The following is a 21,511-nucleotide window of genomic DNA, read 5'->3' on the forward strand; positions in this document are numbered from 1 at the left end:
AGTCTCATACTGATTGAAGAGTGAGGATATAGTTCAGTGTTTTTTGTTATTGTTGTTTATTTTCGTTTTTAAATACAGGACCAACAATTTGAAATTTCTAAAAAAGATAGATATTTGAATTTTGAAAAGTTCTTGTGCTAGAACTGGTACCCCAATATTTTTAAGTTATAGGAATTTGAATATTCTCTGTTACGAGACTGTCTAAACAGAGGTGTAATAATGAATTAATATCAGCCTTGTTAATAGGCTACTTCTTCCTGTTCTTCCACCTGCCAACAAGCAAACTTTGCATCAGATATTATACTCCTGGTGTGAGTTTGGAACCAGAGAGGCACCCAGGATCAGAATGTCATTCTTTTAGATTGATAAGGAGGGGTAGTTAACTGGTTGGGCTTAAAATGGAAGGTGTAGATATCAGGCACTTTGAGGCATACACACTAAAAGGGAAATAATGGTGAGGAGGAATAGCTGGATCATGAAGGGCCTCTAAGGCGTCTTGTCCCTTTCAACCCTGGCATTTCTCTAAAGACATATCTTCAGTGCCTTCTGAAGTTTCCAATTAATTTGAATTAAAAACATTTTATTTTTTATTTTTCAAAGGCATAGATGGGTTTATTTAGCCAAGTAAACACACGTGCAAGGGAGCGTGGGGGAATCTCCAGAGAGATATGTCTTTGGTGTACAGCAAGGAATATGCATTCAAGGGAGAATGCAGGCTATCTCCAGAGGGAGAGACAGCCAAAACATTTTCTTTTTAAATGTAAGTATGACCTTTAAAGATTATACCAAATTATGTCCTGCACTGTATTAGTTACTTGGTGTCAGAGGTCACTGTGGGAATTAGGAGTAGTGAAACTGCTGAAGCAGTAAGACCCTTAACAGTCTTCCTATGGCTCTCTAATATTTTTGTGTACTTAATGGGTTTATGTAAGAGTCTTAAATGATGTTTCTTACTATTTCAGAATTGTTTGAAAATCACTGACTTGTGAATTCTCTTAGTCCATTTCCTTCCCTGATACTAGTAGAGAGCTTTTTTTGGCCAAGGGAATGATAGTGGTGTTAATGCAGGGAGGCCTGGACCATGAACAATGGAAAATTTTGGAATATAAATTAAACAGTCATACTTCTAAGTTAAAGGCAAAGTGCTTTCACAGATATAAGTTTAATACTTGAAATCACATAATTTGATATGTAATATCCCTATTTTTTGATGAGAATAAGAGAAGTTAATGATTTCCCCAGTGTCATACACTAAATGGAAGTTGAAATTTAAGACCCAGACTTCTGATAGTCATTTTAGTCTTTCTCCACTATCTATAGCAATACCAAGTAAATAGTTTGGAATTGTAGGCCTAGAAAGGTGTATGGAGAGTCTTTGGGCAACCAGAGGTATGCATTCTGTTAAATGAGTAATTCACATTTTACTAAGCACTTACTGTATGCTTAAGTCCTTGGGCATTGAGGACAAGAAGACAAGTAAGACTTTCAGTTGATAAGAAACTTAGAGAGGGAGAAGGGAAGTTGTAAGTATCAAATTTAACCTAATTTCCTAGGGCATCTCTAACTTGGTTCAGGTTGCTTACAGAAACCAGATGGAGTAAGTATAGATGCTCTGCATCTTTGAAGCTGAGCATCATAACCCATATTAGACTAACCCTGTTTTCCTACTCAGAAGAGCTTTGAAATCAAGACAAGAAACTTCAGAATATGTCCCTTCCTATCTTTAATTTTTTATAGTGAGGTAGGAAGAGCAGAATCCATAACTTTTCCTATAAACCTTCTCTTCCCTTTACTTGCAGCTGTGTTCTCCTGTTTTATTTACTGATATATTAGGGTATCATCTACTATTTTAATTATGGTTCGTGTGATTGTTCAGTTATCGCTCATATATCCAGAATATTTTTATGGTCCCTCAAGAAACTATACCAAGTAGCAGTCACCATGTTTTCTTCTCTTCCAGCCCCTAGAAACCACTAATCTACCTTCCATTTGTACATATTTGTCTATTCAGGGCATTTCATGTGAATGGAATTATACAATGTGTAGCCTTTTGTGGGTGGCTTCTTTCACTTAGCACAGCGTTTTCCAAATCTGTGTTGTATCAGGTGTCAGTATGTAATTTCTTTTAATGATTGAATAAAATTCCATTGGATGAATATGCCACATTTTATTCATTCATTAATGGATGGACATTTGGGTTTCTACCTTTTGACTATTAGTAAAATGGTGCTGTGAATTTTCATGTATATAGTTTATCAGCTCTCTAAGGTAAACATTTAGGAGTATAATTGCAGGGGCATTCTGTGAGCATCTTTAACTTTTTGAGGAACTATCAAGCTGTTTTCCACAATGACTGTGTCATTTTACATTCTCATCCACAGTGTGTGAAGGTTTTAGTTTCTCTGTATACTCACCAATACTTGCTATTGTTACCTGTTTTTAAAAAAGCAGTAAGAGGAGGGTGCAACAAAAGCACCAACAAACCATAAGTAAAACCACATAAGTAAAAATAGAGAAGAACTCTCTATATCTTGAAGTCACCTACTTTGCCCATTAACCTTCTGTAGGTTATAATGGTGTAGTAAAAACCTGGAGGAGGGCTGGGGATATAGCTCAATTGGTAGAGTGCTTGCCTTGCAAGCACAAGGCCCTGGGTTCATATCCCCAGCACCACCAAAAAAAAAAAAAAAAAAAAAAAAAAAAAAAAAACAACCTGGAGGAGGCTACATAGAGAGCAGTCGAGGTAGCATTAATTATGCAAAGCAAACAAAATAAATTCAGAAACAACTTTGGATACTTACTGATTTTTCTTAGTACTAATCATTACAACTATCCTTGTATTTTTTTCTCTGAAATCAGTTAGATCTAATTAACACTGAGAACTTAATTTTATAAAGAATTTCCCCAACCTGATTTATTTATTTTGTACTATCCCTCTCCATTATAGTGATAATGCATATTTGTAATGTCAACCCTGAGGGGGGTTACATAATAAACCTGAATACTTTTTAAATAAAGGAATGTTAGATTTTGTTCAGATTTGATTATAATTAATAGATTTAGTATTCTAATGATTTATTTTTTAAATTATTTGAAAACTATTTGATGTGCTCAGTAACATTTATCAGGGTGTTCTGCGTATTATGAATTCTTGGCAAAACGCTGTCTGGTAAATCACATACAAATTTAAATGTAGAATATTTGCAAGAACTTTTTGATGCTGGAATATGTGCCTCATTATTATCAGCTTCCTATAAGGCTGTGAAGTTTATTTTTTTGAGAATAATACTGCCCTCAGTAAAGCATAATTGGTAAGATAAATCTTGCTAAGTAGATTTTTAAAGGCTATGCTTGCGGGGCCACTTAACAATATATTCTGAGAAATGTCTTTGATTTCATCATTGTGTGAAGATCATAGAATCTACTTATATAGACCTAGAAGTATAGGTAAACTACTTAACAGTGACCTCTGTTTTGTTGTTGTTGTTGTTGTTTTTGTTTTTTGTTTTGCGGTGCTGGGGATTGAACCCAGGGCCTTGTGCATGGGGGGCAAGCACTCTACCAACTGAGCTATATCCCTAGCCCTACCATGACCTCTTGTTAAAGTACAGGAGTATACTCTAAACCTCAAAAGGTATAGTAAATACATAAATCAGTAACATAACTTTATCATTGTCTAGTATTGTATGCTGTACATAATTTTATGTGCTATACTTCGCTACAACTAGTAGTGCAACAGACTTATTTATACCAGCATCATCACCAACATATGAGTAATGCATTGCACTGTGACTGGTATGATGTCACTAGGCAATAGAATTTGGAAGAATGGTTAACAACAATAAAGTCTTATGACCCAAAATACTGATCTGGTCAATAACAGACTACATAGTAGTGGTTTCATAAGATTATAATGAACCTGAAACTGGGGCTAGGTTAAAAATTCACATGGAGGAAACCTGGAATTAACATTAGTAAACAGCTGAATAGAGCCAGGATAAAAGTTTAAAATTAGGGTTACACCATTAAATATAGAGATGAAGCTGGGCACAGTGGGGCACACCTATAATCCCAGTAGCTCAGGAGGATCACAAACTCAAAGCTAGCCCCAGCAACTTAAGTGAGACCCTATCTCAAAAAACAAATGAAAAAAAAAAAAGGGGCTGGGGATGTGGCTCAATGGCTAAGCACCCCTGGGTTCAACCCCTGGTTCCCCCAAAAATAATAATTAAAAAAAGTATAGATGAAGTCTCAAACTTCTTTTGCCTAATCAAGAAGAACTTCCTTAACCTAATTGTACTTAAGTAGTATGGTTATGATATAGTCTGGTTGGCCCACAGGCAGAGTTTGTTTAGATCTGGGAAATGGCATTTACAATGCCATGAGGGCGTGAAAAGGCATAACTCAGAAGAGTAAAACAGGAGAGAGCTAACAGACTAAATGGAATAGATGAAGAATTATTAATTTATGTAGTTTTTGATCATACTAACTCAGATGATAAATGGTGATAATAATTATTAGATGGATAGAAAAATACTAAAGTGAGGATTTTAAACACATTTTGTTAATGCAAGAAAGTAATGAGAGAAAGTTAATTGAAAACAGGAAATGTTTCACTGTTTTCTTGTTTGGTTTTTCACCTCTGGTAAAAGTACATGCATTTGATTACTCAGGTTTAGAACATTTCTGTGTGCTGACAAAATATTTCCTGATGTTTGGTAGTCTAGCGTCTAAATATAGAATCCTTTTATTAAGTTCTGGGCCAGTGTTTTAGTGCAGTACATCTCCAGAGTGTTTCTGGAAACATGGATCTCTAGTACTGTTGCGTTAGTATATTTTCTTCAAGAAATACTTAAGAACTTACTATGTTCTGGATCCTAAATACCAGCTATATAAAGATAAAAGAGAAATGACCCTTGACCTTAAGGAGTTTTCATATATTAGGAAAATAGTTTTCCAGATAGGGTCAAAACCTTGAGAGTCTTGCTACAAATGGATGTATAAAGATGACAGTGGAAGACTAGAAGAAGAAAATTCTAAATCTGCCTGTAGTAGCCAGAATAGGCTTTATATGAGATAACTTTAAATTTGGACTTAAAGGATAAAGAGTTAAGCAGTCTGAGGTTAAGGAAGGCAAAAATTCCAGATAGCACGAATTACAATGCAAAAGCACCAATTTATGAAAGGAATGTGAGATTCCAAGCATATAGTTGTAATGTAGGAGGTAGTAAAGTCTGAAGTCGGATTTTGTAATTTCTTAAGTACTGACTCTCACTCATAATCTCTTAAAATAATAAGACAATCTGCCTCATGGACTCATTGGGAAGATGAGATAATTCATGTGAAATATTTAGGTTGGTACCTATCATGTAAATATTCAATAAATAGTTAATGGGATTAGCTTATTCTTCCATTTACTTTTCCTCCACTCCTCATTATTAATATAAAAGTAAACTTTGGGAGGAAGGACAAAGAGATTATGCTTAAAAGAAAACTTACAACGCCTATCTTGGAATAGTGGGAAGAGAGACACTGCTATCAGAAAGTTTACAGGCTAGGAGAATGCAGATACAGAGTCTTTTTTTTTTTTCCTCCCCCCTTCTTGGGTACTGGGGATTGAACTCAGGGGCACTCAACCACTGAGCCACATCCCCAACCCTATTTTGTATTTTATTGAGAGACAGGGTCTCAGTGAGTTGCTTATTAGCACCTTGCTTTTGCTGAGGCTGACTTTGAATACATGATCTTCCTGCCTCATCCTCCTGAGCTAATGGGATTACAGGCATGTGTCACTACACCCAGTGATACAGAGTTTTAAAATCTGACTTGTAATAAATTATATGGTGATATTGAAAGGGAGTAGCAGCTCAGGAGTCAGGAGGATCAGAATTTTGAGGCCAGCCTTAGCAATTTAATAAATTTAAGAGGACTGGAGATATAGCTCAGTTGTAAAGTGCCCCAGTGTTCATCCCTAGTGAGACAGACAAGAGAAAAAAAAAAAGTGCATACTGTACAATTCCATTTATTTAAAACTCTAGGGAGAAAAAGCAAACTAAAATGACAAAAAGCAGATCAATGATTGTGGACAGGTTGAAAGAGGGCACTGAGGGGCAGGAGATTGATGATATAATGATTTTTTCACTGTTTTTGAGTTTGATTTTCCATTTTTATACTATGTGAAAACGATTGTCCATTTTGAATATGTTTATTGTATATTGTTTATACTTCAGTGCTGTTTATAGAAAGTTCCATTGAGGCATAATAAGCAGGTAATTGAAAACACTCATATATAAATACTTCTGTAAGATAACTTGGTACAAGTGTAATTACTAGGTCAAAAGTGATTACATATTTAAGTTTTGCTTTGATATTGACATTGCTCTCCAAAGACATTATGCCAGCATTTTGGAAGTCCCTATTTCTGCACTATCTTCCCAACACAGGGTTAAATTAAACATTCTTTTCTTTCATCTTTTCTGATAGGCAAAATGACAGTGTTGATTTGGTTTTCATCTCTTCAGTGTGGTTTGGTTATCTTTATGTTTGTGAATATTTTTATTCTGTGAATTATCTTTTGTCTTTTGTGAAATGACTTTGCTCATTTTTCTGTTGGATTCTTTTTCCTTTTTGTATCACAGAAATTATTAACATAATACTTATATATATGTTCCATGCAGTTATTCAGGAGTGCTAAAAATATTGGTTTATTAAATGAGCCGATAGTTTTATTTATAAATAAAGTTATAAACTTTATTCATGTTAATGAAAATGAGAGGTGAATTAATGTTTTTGGTAGCATTTCCCTATTGGGAACTATAATGTTATCAGGCCATTTTATATTCTACTTGTTCACCTCTTCCTAACCTTCACTCTTGTAGCCTTAGGGTTGTCTGTTTTGTCAGAGATAGAAATTGTAGGTAGAGAATATAAATGACGTGGGAGTAAAGGCAGGTAATAAGGCATTTTTGGGTCCATTTTGAACATTCCTTCTCATTTGTTTTTAGGCGTTTTGCAGCCCTACATCTGTCTGTGTCCTACCTTTAGGATACTCCCTCTTCACAAATCTTCCTGTTGATTTGAGCTGCAGCTAGGGATAGTTATGTGCTTACAAGTGAATCCTTAGCCAGTAACCATGACCACAGGGTAAACTGGCACAACTACTATTGTACTTTAATTATCCCTCCAGCCAATCCAGAGCCTCCTCTCACTTTTAGTCCTTCACGTCTCTGTCCTTTTGAGGCCTTTGGGGAAATTGTCCTATTTACTTAGGAAGATTTTCTGTGCCTGTGAAATGTTGTAAAATTGCTCCATTCTGATCATTTTCCTTTCAGTCCAATTCTACATTGGTTTATACGTGTAGTTTCTTCCAGAGTCTGTACTTGGATGTTATCATTTCCCTTTTTTTGCTGTGAAAAACCAGTGCACTTTAGGGAAAGGAGGGCAAGAAGTAAATGCGTGTGTTCACTTTTGTCTTGAATCGGAAATAGATTTGTGGGGCTGGGGTTGTGGCTCAGTGGTAGAGCACTTGCCTAGCATGCATGAGGCCCTGCGTTCAATCCCCAGCGCCACGTAAAAACACTAAATAAACAAAATAAATGTATTGTGTCCATCTACAACTAAAAATAAAAACTTAAAAAGAAATAGATTTGTATAAGAAATATTCTGGAGGTTGGGGATATGGCTAAGTAGTAGAGCATTTGCCCTGCATGGGGGAAGGGGTTGGATAATCTGACCTCCTGGGAGAAGAGATTGAAAGGGGGGAGTGTAATAACAAATATACGAATAAGCAAGAAGAGTAGCAAGGACAATTTTACAATCTCTTGTATGAAATAGTGCAAAATTTAAGGTAATGTTCATGCTTTACTAATATCTTTTTACTCTTGTTTACATATTTTCACATTCAGTCATCACAGTTCTGCACTGTAGATGGGATATTTTAAGGATAGGAAACTTGTTTATTTTGGGAACCAGACTAAAATCACAGTGCTGGGTCTTCTGACCTTATTCTACTGCCTCTAAGTACAAAACAGTTTCAGATGTCCTGTGGATTCTCTTCTTTTATGTATATAATAAGGGACCTTATATGCCAGGCTTTCTGTGCTCTATAATAACTTTTCATTGCTTAAAGTTGGGTTTTGACATGATAGCATTTCTACTTATTTGAATGTTTCTGGAAGGACTGCGAACATTGAAATATAGAGAGGGAGACAAGAGACAAGAATACTGATAAATAGACTCCTGTAGCATTTTGAGAAAATGTTAAAGTATCAGAACTATTTTCATAATAAAACATACAGGATTTAGTGGGCAGTAGGTTTTTGTCTTGAGTGGTGAATTTCTGTTGCATAATATAATTATAGTCTCAGTTCATGTAAATTTTATACTGTGATTCTCAGAAGTGTAAAGAAGCAACAATCAAGTTGAACTTGATATTAATCTATTAGTTTATTAGTAAACTGAATATAAGCAGTGACACTAATGAAATTAATAACTTTTCTGCTTTTATCAAAGCAAATTTATCTTTATTTTCTTTCTCTTCAGTTGGAAGATGCTGGCTCAAGTAGTTTAGATAATCTACTAAGTAGATACATCTCAGGCAGTCACCTACCCCCACAGCCTACAAGCACTATGAATCCTTCCCCAGGACCCTCTGCCCTATCTCCAGGATCATCAGGTAAAGCAAACAGGGATATTGCCTCATTTTTTTTAACACCTTAAAAAAAGTCTCTTAGTAGCTTTATCAGAAAGTTTTCTCAAGAAAAGCAGAAGCAAGAGAGAGGTGGATGTGGAAGATACACACACACACACACATACACACAGAGATTGAATGATTGACCTTAGGAAATTAACTCCCATGCTGAGATGATTGTGGGTATTATCAAGTTCAAAATGTACAGGCAGGTTGATAGGCTAAAGACTCAGGGAAGTTATGTTACAGTCTTGAGTTAAATTCTATACCGGAGTGGAGAGAAAGCTTCTCAGGGTCTCAGCAGGTTAAATAAGGCCCACCTACATTGTGAAGGGTAATCTGCTTCTGTCAAAGTCTGTCACTTAAATGCAAGTTACAAATATCTTCACAGTAACAGTTAGACTAATATTTGACCAAACACCTAAGTACCATCTTATATATTTACAATACTGATGTTCAGTTGAAAAATTCTTTGGTCTTGACACAACTTTAAAATACTTTTAAATAGTGAAAATTTGAAAACTTTTTAAGAATTGAGGAAATACAAGTGAATTTTCAAATTATAATTTTAAAAAATTACTAGAAACTATTAAAATATTCGTGGGGTGTAGCTCTCTTCCAAAAATCTGGGTTTTTTTTTTTTGATCCTGCTACCAGGTGATTCAACTAAGATTCGCATGAGTACATGATTGAAACACTACCAAATAAGTTAAGAGTCCAGAATCATACATTTCCATAAAGTTATTATACAGTCCAGAAGAGGAATCTATTTTTCTGATTTAACCCTACTTTTTTTTTTTTTTAACTAAAGTAGACTACTTCATTATTTCTGCAAGAAGAACTGTTCACCTGTAAATGTAGATTTTACATGAGGTGCATCATTAACATTTTTTGAAGCACAAAATTTTTAAGTGTAATAAGAATTATTCTAGTACTTCTAAAAGGGAATCTGAGTAGAATTTTTTGTCAGGTGACTTGGGGAGGGGTGAAAAATTACTTTCTCTTAATATGTAGTTTTATTGATTGGGTAGTGTTCTGAAGAGGATTCTAAAGCAATGTCTGGGCTCAGCTGAGAGAAACTGGTTGATGTCTGCCAATGGTTATACATGCCATCACTGATTTTGCTCTAATTTCCAAGAGTTCCTGAATTGGGTTATAGTAGCCTTGAATTCTGAACATTCTTATATGCATTGGTACTCAGTTTGACTTACTATTTTTTTAGGTTTATCCAATTCTCACACACCAGTGAGACCCCCTAGTACCTCTAGTACTGGCAGTCGAGGCAGGTGAGTATTATGCTATAAATAAGTACTTTTTTCATTTTATTAAAAAATTCAAATGTATTTAATAAAAGTAGACTATATAATCCCCATATACTTATCATCTAGTTCTGACATTAAGTTATAGCCAGTCTTGTTTCCTCTCTACTCTGCCCATTCTTTCCTGGTGTGGGTTATTTTGAAGCAGATCTCAAGACATCATTTCACTTTACTTGTGATCATTTTAGTATCACTTAACAATAAGAATTTTAAAAATTTATTTGTAGAACCATTATCACACCTAAAAAAAATGACAGCTAATTCTTTAATATCAATACAGATCTACTTAATATTCAGTTTCCAATTTTTGCCAAAAATGCCTTTTCTTTTTTTTTTTAACAGAAATGTTTTCTTTGAGTCAGATTCAGATAAGTCTGTACGTTGTCATCAACTGAAATGTTTACATCAACATCAATTTATTCATTGTAGATGCAGTTTGTCCTATAGAGCTTTCCCTGTTTCCCCATTTTATCATTATTTTTTATTTTTTTATTTTTTGTCTATGTTGACATTCAGCTGAGAAGTTTTGGTCAGATTCATGTTTGCTTTGGGGGAAACAAGGACAAGAATACTTCTACTCATGGTAGTACAGCATACTTCCATCATGGGCACATATTTTTTTTGTGTGTGTTTGTGTGGTAGTAACCATTAATGACCATTGAAAAATGTTATTCTAATCTTGTATTTTTTTATTAGTTTAGAATATTTTTGTAAAGAGGTAGACATCATTTATTGGGTTATAGGGAAAGCAAGACAAGTTCTCGTTAATAACTTGCTTTATGATAATGAGTTGATTACCAGCATCCTCCCAAGAGTAAGCAACTAGTTTTATTATTACTTTTAATGGACTCATATATTTACCCTTATTTTTGTTTTAATCCACTGTAGATGTTATTTTGTTGGTAGCTTAAATTATTCAGTCTTTGGCATGTCAGAGGTTTCTCGGGTTTGCTTCTTAGTCCTCTTGCTATAATCCTAGTAGCAAAGTTCCTTGTTTCCTATGAAATAATGTATCAGGTTCATCTTGTATGTTTCTTGCCTCTGTCCTGAAATTGGCCCTTTTTCTAAGAAATCCTAGTCATGTTAGTGGGAAAACAGTGTTTGGAGATAGTCTTCTCTACCACACTGTGTACTGTGGGCACATGTTGCTCCTAAATTGTACATTGTTTCCTAGGACTTTTCAGTGTGCATAGCCAAGACATAGGAATGTATGGGTTTTTTAAAGATGAAATACGATAAACATTGACTGTTTTTTATTCTTTTCTTCTTTGAATAATTTATGGTATTCAGTTTTATTTAAGATACTGCATTAATGTTTTTGTTTATATATGTGTGTGTATACATTCCGAAGACTGGAACTATTAAATCTCCATTGACTTTTTTTTTTTTTTTTCCATTGACTTTTTTAATGATACTTTAATCAGTGTTTTTCAAGAACATACAAACTGAGTGAAAGTTTATTATTCACTCTTAGTAGCCTTGGTCTTTCCAGTTATTTACTTCTCTTAATAGTGATTTTGCCTTTATGCTTTAGGTAGAACTGATTAGTTTTATACCTGTCCTTTTGCCAATCATTGATTTTGAATCATTGATTCAAATAAAGATGTTCCAGATTGTTTGCTGCTTCCAATTCTCTTCTTCCAATCCCCTTTTCTCAAAAGCCAAAATAATCTCTCCTTAGATGAGCTTCATGAACTGCTATTTTTGTTTTATTTTGGTACTAGGGGTTGAACGCCAGGGCACTTTACTACTAGGGATTAAACCCAGGGCCTTGTGCGCACTAGGCAACCACTACCCCTGAGCCACATCCCCAACCCCATGAATCATTATATGTTTATTTAGATGTTTGGAGAGGTAGAGTTGAAACTATTTTTATAAAGAGAAGCAATTATTGACTTTTTATACCACAGGTTGAGCACCCCTTATCTGAAAATCTGAAATCCAAAATGCTCTAAAATGAAACTTTTGAGTGCTAACATAATACCACAAATGGAAAATTCCAGTTCTACCTCATGTGATGGGTCGTAGTCAGAATGCCATGTGCCATGTGCACCCAAAATATTGAATAAAATTTACCTTCAGACTATGACAATAATATGTATAAGGACCATAAATGAATTTAATGTTTAGTCTTAGATCCCATCCCTGAAATATTTCTTTATGCATATGCAGATATCCAAAAATCTGAAATCTGAAACACTTCTGAAACCAACCATTTCAGATATGGGAAACTCATGGAAAAGTGAACTTTTTTTTTTTTTTTTTTTTAAACTATACCTCTTAAATTTACTATAAAAATAATAAAGTATATTTTTAGGGTCTTATGAAAGTTTGGTTTGCATTCTTAAAGAGATTTGAAGCTAGGCTTAACTGCGTTTATGAGATGCCCTTATTTTCTATGAAATGATTGTCTATTGTCTTCACTTTACTGTTACTTTTCACTTGTTTATTTACACCATTGTTGTTTTTTTAATTAGTTGTGGATCATCAGGAAGAACAACTGAGAAGACAGGCCTTAGTTTCAAATCTGATCCAGTGAAGGTCAAGCAAGAACCTGGGACTGAAGATGAAATATGTAGCTTTTCAGGAGCTGTGAAACAAGAAAAGACCGAGGATGGCAGGAGGAGTGCTTGCATGGTAAGTTCCCACCAGGGTCTGACAGTGAGTTAGGGAGATCTCTTCACTGATTCGTCTGAGTATATTAGACTGAATAGAGATTCTAGGGATATTCATTTTGTCTTTGAATTTTTATTCCTGACAAAACCAAATATCTTTTTCTAACTTGTTTTTTGTTTGTTTTGTTTTGTATGGTTTTGGGGGTGACACCAGGGTACAACTAAGAGTCAGCTACAATTAATCAGAAAAAAACTTAATTGTGACTCATTTGAAATTATATTTGTATTTGGTTAATATTTTTGCCATGATGCTAAATTGAGTTTTATCTTGTTCTGAATTTATTAAACATCTCAGCCTCTGCAATGAGTATTAGGCAACAAAATATCTTTAGCTGTTGTCCATGACCTCAGCATTAAGCTCAGCATTAAGATTGCTGATATAGGGCTGGGTGCAGTGGTGCATGCCTGTAATCTCAGTGGCCTGGGAGTCTAAGGCACAAGGACTGTGAGTTCAAAGCCAATCACAGCAACATAGTGAGGCCTACATAACTTAGTGACTACCCTGTCTTTAAATAAAAAATGAAAGGGCTAGGGATTGTGGCTCAGTGATTCAGTGCACTTGGATTCAATCCCTGGTTTAAAAAAAAAAAAAGGAATTGCTGATAGGAAAAAAGTTAACTGATCAGATACTTGTGATGGGAAGATTGCCTTTTTGACTTATGAATTACAAACCATTCTAGAGTTCCTGGGATGGAATATTTTGTAAAATTTCTAATACAGAATGAAGAAAGCACAAGTTCTTCTTTGTTGAGAAATTTTGATTTTTGGTTTTTCTTCCCAGGTTTCTATCTTGGTTTCTACATGATTGGAACATAGAAAAGTTTTTTAAACTTTTAAAGAATTTGTTCTTTTTAGTTATACCTGACAGTAGAATGTATTTTGACATATCATACATACATGGAATATAACTTTACATTCTTGTGGTTATACATGATGTGGAGTTACATTGGCAATGTATTCATATATGAACATAGGAAAGTGTGTCCAATTCATTCTTCTGTCTTTCCCATTTCCCCCTATCCAATCCAGTGAACGTCCCCTGCTCCCACCTCCGGCCTCTTGTGAGTCAGTACCTGCATATCAGAGAGAACATTCGACCTTTGGTTTATCGGGATTGGATTATTTCACTTAGAATCATAGTCTCCAGTTCCATCCATTTACTGGCAAATGTCATGATTTCATTCTTCTTTATGACTGAGTAATATTTCATTGTGTTTATGTACCACATTTTCTTTATCCATTCATATGTTGAAGGGCACCTAGGTTGGTTCCATATCTTAGCTGTTGTGAATTGAGCTGCTGTGAACATTGATGTGACCATGTCACTATATAGTATACTGATTTTTAAGTCTTTTGTGTATATTCCAAAGAGGGGGATAGTTGGGTCAAATGGAGGTTCCATTCCAAGTTTTCAAGGAATCTCCATACTGCTTTCCAGAGTGTTCACCAATTTGTAGTCCCACCAGCAATGTATGAGTGTACCTTTTCCTCCACTCTTTACCAACATTTACTGTTACTTCTATTCTTGATAATTGCCATTCTGACTGGAGTGAGATGAAATCTCAGTATAGTTTTAATTTGCATTTCTCTAATTGCTAGTGGTGTTGAACATTTGTTGATCATATTTCTTCTGTAAATGTCTGTTCATCTCCTTTCTCCATTTATTGATAAGGTTATTTTTTTGTTGTTGCCAAGTTTTTTGAGTTCTTTATATATCTTGGAGATTGATGCTCTGAGATGGCAGGTGGCAAAGATTTTCTTCCATTCTGTAGACTCTCTCTTCATGGAACATAGAAATTTTTATCTCAGGGTATTAGTATACTCAACATAGTATACACAGATTGAGAGCAGCAGATTTAACCTTGGGTTTTAAGCAGTGTCACCTCTTCCTCCAAAACTCAATTTAGAAAGTACCCCATTAAAATGGGCACAAAAAATTGGTGAAAGATTTTACAGGGTCACAATCTTGCTATATTAGTAGAATAATACATGGCAGAAGGATAGGATAGAATGCTTAAAAAGTGCTATGTAATAGATTCTGGTTGACAGAAAACTCTGGGCATACCTCCCAATCAGTGTACTTGATGGTTTAGTTAATTTCCTTGTTATCTTTGTGAACCAATAATAGAGGAACAGACATCCCAGAATCACATATTGGCATGCCTAAATAATTTTAGGGTTATTTTGATTCTATTAATCGAAGTCACTAATATGATTTATAAAATAATTTTGTTATGTCAGTATATCTATATATCTGACATAACTTTTAAATACCATACACACTGCAAACAATAAGGATTAAATGATATTTTTCAAGAATTTATCTTTGTTTTCTTTTAGTTGAGCAGTCCTGAGAGCAGCTTGACACCACCTCTTTCAACCAACCTACATCTAGAGAGTGAGTTGGATGCATTAGCGAGCCTGGAAAACCATGTGAAAACTGAACCTACAGATATGAATGAAAGCTGCAAACAGTCAGGGCTCAGCAGTCTAGTTAATGGAAAATCTCCAATTCGAAGCCTCATTCACAGGTCAGCAAGGATGGGAGGAGATGGCAACAGCAAAGATGATGACCCAAATGAAGACTGGTGTGCTGTCTGCCAAAATGGAGGGGATCTCTTGTGCTGTGAAAAATGTCCAAAGGTCTTTCATCTAACTTGTCATGTTCCAACACTTCTTAGCTTTCCAAGGTACTGGTGAAGTAAATCATTTTTGTTTATGTTGTCATTTTCATAAGTTAAAAATATAGCAAAAAGTTCAGGGCAAATGGCCCTTGTTTGTTTGTTTGTTTGTTTTTGCCATATTAGGGATTGAACCTAGGAGCTCACTATCACTGAGCTACATCTTCAGCCCTTTTTACTTTTTATTTTGACACTGTCTCTCTAAATTGCCAAGGCCATCCGTGAACTTGAAATTCTTCCTCAGCCTCCTGAGTAGCTGGAATTACTGGCTTGTGTCACCACACCTACAAATAGCCTTCTTAACCCAAACATACCATTTCTGTAAAACAGAGAACCTATTAATCCTTTAGTATTAACTTTGAGAGAAATTGTCAGCGCAAGGGTAAAAATGTCCAAAATTTAAGTGGAGCATTAAAGAGTAGACTTCATCTCCTGACCTTCAATTTATATTCATTGTAAGCAAATTAGATAAAACTCTTTAAGATTGAAAGGAGCAAGGGGATCAGTGTGCTAGAGAAAGTCTGTTTGCTCTTGAAGTGACTTGGAAGTTTAATTTTGGGGTCTGGGGCTGTGTAGCTCAGTGGTAAAGCACTTACCTACTATGCTTAAGTCCTGGGTTTGATTCCCCAGCCCTCTGGGGCCCCCAAAAAAGGGGACAAATTAAATTTAATTTTTAATTTTTTTTATTGTTTGCATTACTGGGGATCTGTCTAACCCAGGGTCTTGTACATGCTAGGCAAGCACTTTTAACACTGAACTATACCCCCAGTCTTAGAGATGTAGTGGGTCTGTAAGAATGATTTTATTATGAATGCAATTTCATAAATAAAATTTAGAGACAGCTCTATTGGATCATGCCCAAAACTTAATTTTTTTAAAATTTGACAGCTTTCAATACCCATTTTAAAGAAACAAGTCCTTTGGCAAAACATCTTCAATATCTTGGATTTTCTGAAGAGAAATTTCCTGATTACTGGAAGTGATTAATTAATTGTGCCTCCTGAAGTACTCTATGCAGATTTCTCAGACCTTTTTTTTTTTTTCTTTTGCGGTGCTGGGGATCGAACCCAGGGCCTTGTGCTTGCAAGGCAAGCACTCTACCCACTGAGCTATCTCCCCAGCCCTCTCAGACCTATTTTAATTAGCTTGTAGGAATGTCTTTCATGCATTAAGTTCAAATGGACAGTTATCAAATTCCTTATATAGATTAGAAGAATGTGGAATAAAAATAAATAGATTAGGGGAAAATATGAGCATTATCCTCAGACTGTTTCGCCTGGTAACTGCCAAATATGATTTTAAGCATTAATGCATCCTAGGTGATGATACCAGTTGAAAAAGTGAAGCAAATGTGCTAGGGTAGGTTACAAAACCTGCCATCTAGTTGTTTTTCTATAGTGAACTTGAACAGTTCCCTATGCATCTACAGACAGTAGGATTTGTTTTAAAAGAGATCTAATTTTTCCCTTCAGTTACCATTTTATATTTATGCAGTCTCTTGTCTGATTGATATGGAATACCATAAAACAGCAGAATCACACTTGTTTCTCTCATTCTCTCCCCTCCCTTTCCTGTGCCAGGGATTGAACCCAGAACCTCATATATGCTAGGCAAACACTTTACCCCACTGAATTTTAATGTATTTCCAACCCGCCCTCTTCAGTTTCTTTTTAAATAAAAGTTAATCCAGGAGCAGTGGTACTTGCCTTTAATCTCAGCAACTTGGGAGACTGAGATAGGAGGATGATAAATTTAAGGTTAGCCTCATCTACTTAGTGAGACCCTACCTTAAATAAAAAGGGCTAGGTATGTAACTCAGTGATAAAAGTCCCTTGGTTTAGTCCCCAGTACTAAACAGATAGATTCTAGATGTATGTATCTCAGTATGTATCTGTCTCTGAATATATATATAGGGAGAAAATAGAAATATGAATAAATCATTTTGGAATTTATAGCTTGATAGAATTCCTGATAAAAACAAAGTAAAGATTTAATCAGAGTTAAAAGATACTGGATAAGCTGGGCATAGTGGCACACACCTGTTGTCCCAGGGGCTCAGGAGGCTGAGGCAGGAGGTTCACAAGCCCAAAGCCAGCCTCAGCAACTTAGCAAGGACCCTAACAGTGAGACCCTGTCTCTAAATAAAATAGAGAAAAAGACTGGATGTGACTCAGTGGTTAAGTGACCCTGTGTTCAATCACCAGTAACCCCCCCCCCCCCCCAAAAAAAAAAGCAGGAGGGATGACAGGGTATATGTCTACATGCTTATGCTTGCAGATATGTGTTTGTATTTTCTGTCTTTTGACTGGCCATGAAAAAAGACTTGATTTATTGTTAGCATGTTTAGTACTTGCCAAAACAGTACAAGATACCTGAGGAACTCCCTATCCTTTACTCTTTTTTTCTTATTCGGGAACTAGGTCCATGTGCTGGTAATGTGGGGACCTGAGAGAATTGGTCTTTGGTCTTATACAGCAAGTACTTATCATCTTTGTGCTATGAATGCATAGATCCCTGTTTAATGCAGAGTTGTCATTTTATAGTTTTTCCAAAGGTAATGACTTGAAGGACGACTTGCAAAAGTTTAGGGGATTCATATCAGAATTGGAGACTAAAGAAAACAAACTAGAAATCTGCATCCAGATAACTACCTTCTGTAGGGCCGGTTTTGTTATAATTACATGGACTGATTGCCTGTTTCCCTATTTAGTGGGGACTGGATTTGCACATTTTGCAGAGATATTGGGAAGCCAGAAGTTGAATATGATTGTGATAATTTGCAACACAGTAAGAAGGGGAAAACAGCACAGGGGTTAAGCCCCGTGGACCAAAGGGTAAGTGTCAAGTAAGTTGATTTGTTACTGGGAGTTCTGTAGTTACTTGTTGATACATCCTACTTTTTCTTTCCTATGTAATATACAGATAATCTGATAACCTTTATTACTTTATAATCTCATATCATCTGATTGTATCATTTATCAATGACTTCTGAAATCTTCGTTACTAGTCTTGTGCTTCAGACTCATATCCAGTTTCTTTAAATTTAACGTATTCCAATGAAACCCTCCCCACTTTGTGGTGCTTGGTATCAAACCCAGGTCCTCATGCATGCTAGGCAAGTGTTCCACCACTGAGCCACACCCCCAGCCCCAAGCCAAAATCTTTTTTTTTTTTTTTTTTTTTTTTTTTTTTGGTGCTGGGGATCGAACCCAGGGCCTTGTGCATGCAAGGCAAGCACTCTACCAACTGAGCTATGTCCCCAGCCCCCAAGCCAAAATCTTGATATCTGATATCTATCTCAAAAAACAAAAGCAAATAACATTAAAAATTGTACTTTATCTTCCATTATTAAATGGCACCACCATTCACTTCTTGATCAGGCTAGAATCCTATTAGAAATGAGAAGAAAAAAATTAAACCTGACTTTTCTTATTTCCCCCACTACTGCCACCATAGACATCTACCATGATCTCTCTCTCAGTCTCACTTTTTGGTACAGGGGATCAATCCCAGGGGCACTTTACCACTGAGCTACATTCCCAGCTGTTTTTGTTTTTATTTTATTTTGAGACAGAATCTTGCTAAATTATGATCCTCCTGCCTTAGTCCCCTGAGACACTGGGATTATAAGTGTGTACTACTGTATCCAGCCCATTGTAATTTCTTATCTAGGCTTTTATTATAACTTTGTAAATTATCTCCCTGTGCTTCTCTTGCCCCTTAGTCCATTTTTCTATTCTGTAGTATTCTTTAAAAGAAAAAAAAGGTAAACAAGTCTGTCACTTCCTTTCCTTGCTTAAAATCCTGTTTCCCATAATTTTAAAAATAAAATCTGAAGCCCTCTCCTTACTTCAGAATTCTGCTGATCTGATCTGTAGTCTTATTTCCAAAGTCAAAATATCTGTCACATCATTCTGTGCTCATTAGAGTTAAGTTTGATTCTACTCTGATATATATACTTGCAAAATCCTCCACTGAGGAGGAAGTATATGTTTAAGATGCATAAATTTACATTGAAGAAGTTGAAAAAAATAAAAAAATTTAAAAATTTAAAAAAAGAAGTTGAAGTAAATAGAAAACTACAAATGTAAAATGCATTTCAAGGTATTGACTATATAAAAAAGATTATGTGGACTGGGTTTGTGGGCTCAATGGTAGAGTGCTCACCTAGCATGTGTGAGGCCCTGGGTATGATCCTCAGCACCACATAAAAATAAAATAAAGCTGTTGTGTCCATCTACAACTGTATATATATCTTATTAAGTGAAAGAAATACTTCATGTGTCTTCTTTTTCTTTTGGGGGCCAGAAATGTGAACGTCTTCTGCTTTACCTCTATTGCCATGAATTAAGTATCGAATTCCAGGAGCCTGTTCCTGCTTCGGTGAGTTGGTATACTGTAAATACTATCTCCCTAGTGAAGAAGTCTCACCTTAGTCTGGGCCTGTGTCAAAATTCAGTCTTCTTGAATGAGCTCCTCAGCTCTCCAAGACACAATGTTTTCTGATACTATTTCTTTTCTTTTTTTTTTTTTTTAATCAGATCTCATTTTTTTAAATGTCTTTCCTTCTGTCCCTCCCTTTCCTTCCTTCTCTCCTTTCTCTCTCTCTCTGTGTCTGTCTCTCTTTCTCTCTCTCTCTCTCGTAAAATTTATTGGGTATAAGCATGGCAATTTGATACATATATACAGTGTGTAATGATTCTGATACTATTACTTACCTCACTGAGTTATTCTGAGGACTATAATCAATATAAAGTGTTTAGCATAGTACCCGATAACATAGTGGGTACTTATTATTTAATCAGAAATTTTATTAGAGCTAAATGAATCTGAGATTTGTTTGTTAAGATTACAGTTTGTCTTAAATGATTTTGTTGCTCTAACCACAACTTAATGAATTTAATTTCTTTGTTCTCTTTTACATTGATTATTTCTATAAAGGAAATAATGTACAGAATATTAAACTAGGAGTTCAAAAAACTTGTTCTCATGGATTTACCAACAAACAACTCTGTAAATCTAACTAGGTGAAAGTATACTTTTATCTTTCCTCTTTTAACTCTAAAGTGGAATTATTAGACTACATTTTATCTAAGATTCCAGTTCTGTTCTATACTTTGGGTGGGAGAAAACTGTGTAAGTATTAATTGAATAAAAGTATACAGTTCAGTCTTTCACACTGGCTCTGCCATCTGAGCCTCTTACACAGTCAAGATTTAAAAAAAAAAAAAACACACTGGAGAAATTTTGCAAGTCAGTGCTTTTTGTTTATCCTACAGGTGACTATTTTAAGAAGAAAGACCAGTGGTTCTCAGTGCCTAATAAGTGGGATAAGAATGTGTTGCATACATTTTATTGCTAGCCCTGTTATTGAATGAGATTATTGCATACCAGGCCTGTTATAGAATATTAAGTGATAGTTTATTGGGTAGACAAATTAATTTTGAAACATACAAAGTCTGGCACATAAAGATGGTCTGTTTTGTACAAGTAGTAGTCATCTGCTTCTAGAAGGTATTTCTTTTCAGTTTAGGGATTTCACAGTTAAATGACTTTTAAATTTAATCTTTTTAGAGTATTTAAGTAGTTGCTCTGTTTACTTGTTTTCCAAGGGTAGAAATATTTGACCATGAACAGTCAGAACACTAAATGATTAATACATTTTTAAATGTTATTCCAATCTTTCTTCCTGTGTTGCTAAGCTGAAACTTAAAAGTGATAATTTCTAGGATGTCTTCTATAAGACATCATATTCTAATCATAATTATTTTGTAACTTTTCACCTTTAGAAAAAACAATTTCTTTACGAGTCTTAAAATATGAATGAGCCAAATACGGCCTTATGTCTACTGGTATAGGCCGCCCTTGCTGATTGCTTTCTTTCTAAATCTACTTATTAGCTTGGGAGACTGAGACAGGAGAATTGTGAGTTCATAGCCAGCCTTAGCAAAAGCGAGGCACTGAACAACTCAGTGAGACCCTGTCTCTAAATAAAATACAAAATAAGGCTGGGGATATGGCTCAGTGGTTGAGTGCCCCTGAGTTCAATTCCTAGTACCCTCCCCCCAAAAAATAAAAATAAAAAAGAAATTAAATCTACTTATTAAAGATTTATCTTTGTTGAATTCTGTAACCATGGAGATTGGT

General features: G+C 35.3%; 1 protein-coding gene across 2 annotated transcripts in view; it reads left to right on the forward strand.

The window, feature by feature from the left end:
* Positions 1-21,511, forward strand: part of Trim33 (tripartite motif containing 33) — a 126,653-nt gene that overhangs the window by 98,175 nt on the left and 6,967 nt on the right. For both annotated transcript variants that reach the window (XM_047547309.1, XM_047547314.1), the window contains exons 12-17: positions 8,542-8,674; positions 9,912-9,975; positions 12,486-12,645; positions 15,024-15,373; positions 18,075-18,198; positions 19,673-19,747. In XM_047547309.1, coding sequence (XP_047403265.1) covers positions 8,542-8,674; positions 9,912-9,975; positions 12,486-12,645; positions 15,024-15,373; positions 18,075-18,198; positions 19,673-19,747 — 906 coding nt within the window. The remainder of the gene's footprint in view (positions 1-8,541; positions 8,675-9,911; positions 9,976-12,485; positions 12,646-15,023; positions 15,374-18,074; positions 18,199-19,672; positions 19,748-21,511) is intronic.

The sequence above is a fragment of the Sciurus carolinensis genome, chromosome 1 (genome assembly GCF_902686445.1).
Source record: "Sciurus carolinensis chromosome 1, mSciCar1.2, whole genome shotgun sequence".
NCBI classification, from domain to species: Eukaryota; Metazoa; Chordata; class Mammalia; order Rodentia; family Sciuridae; genus Sciurus; species Sciurus carolinensis.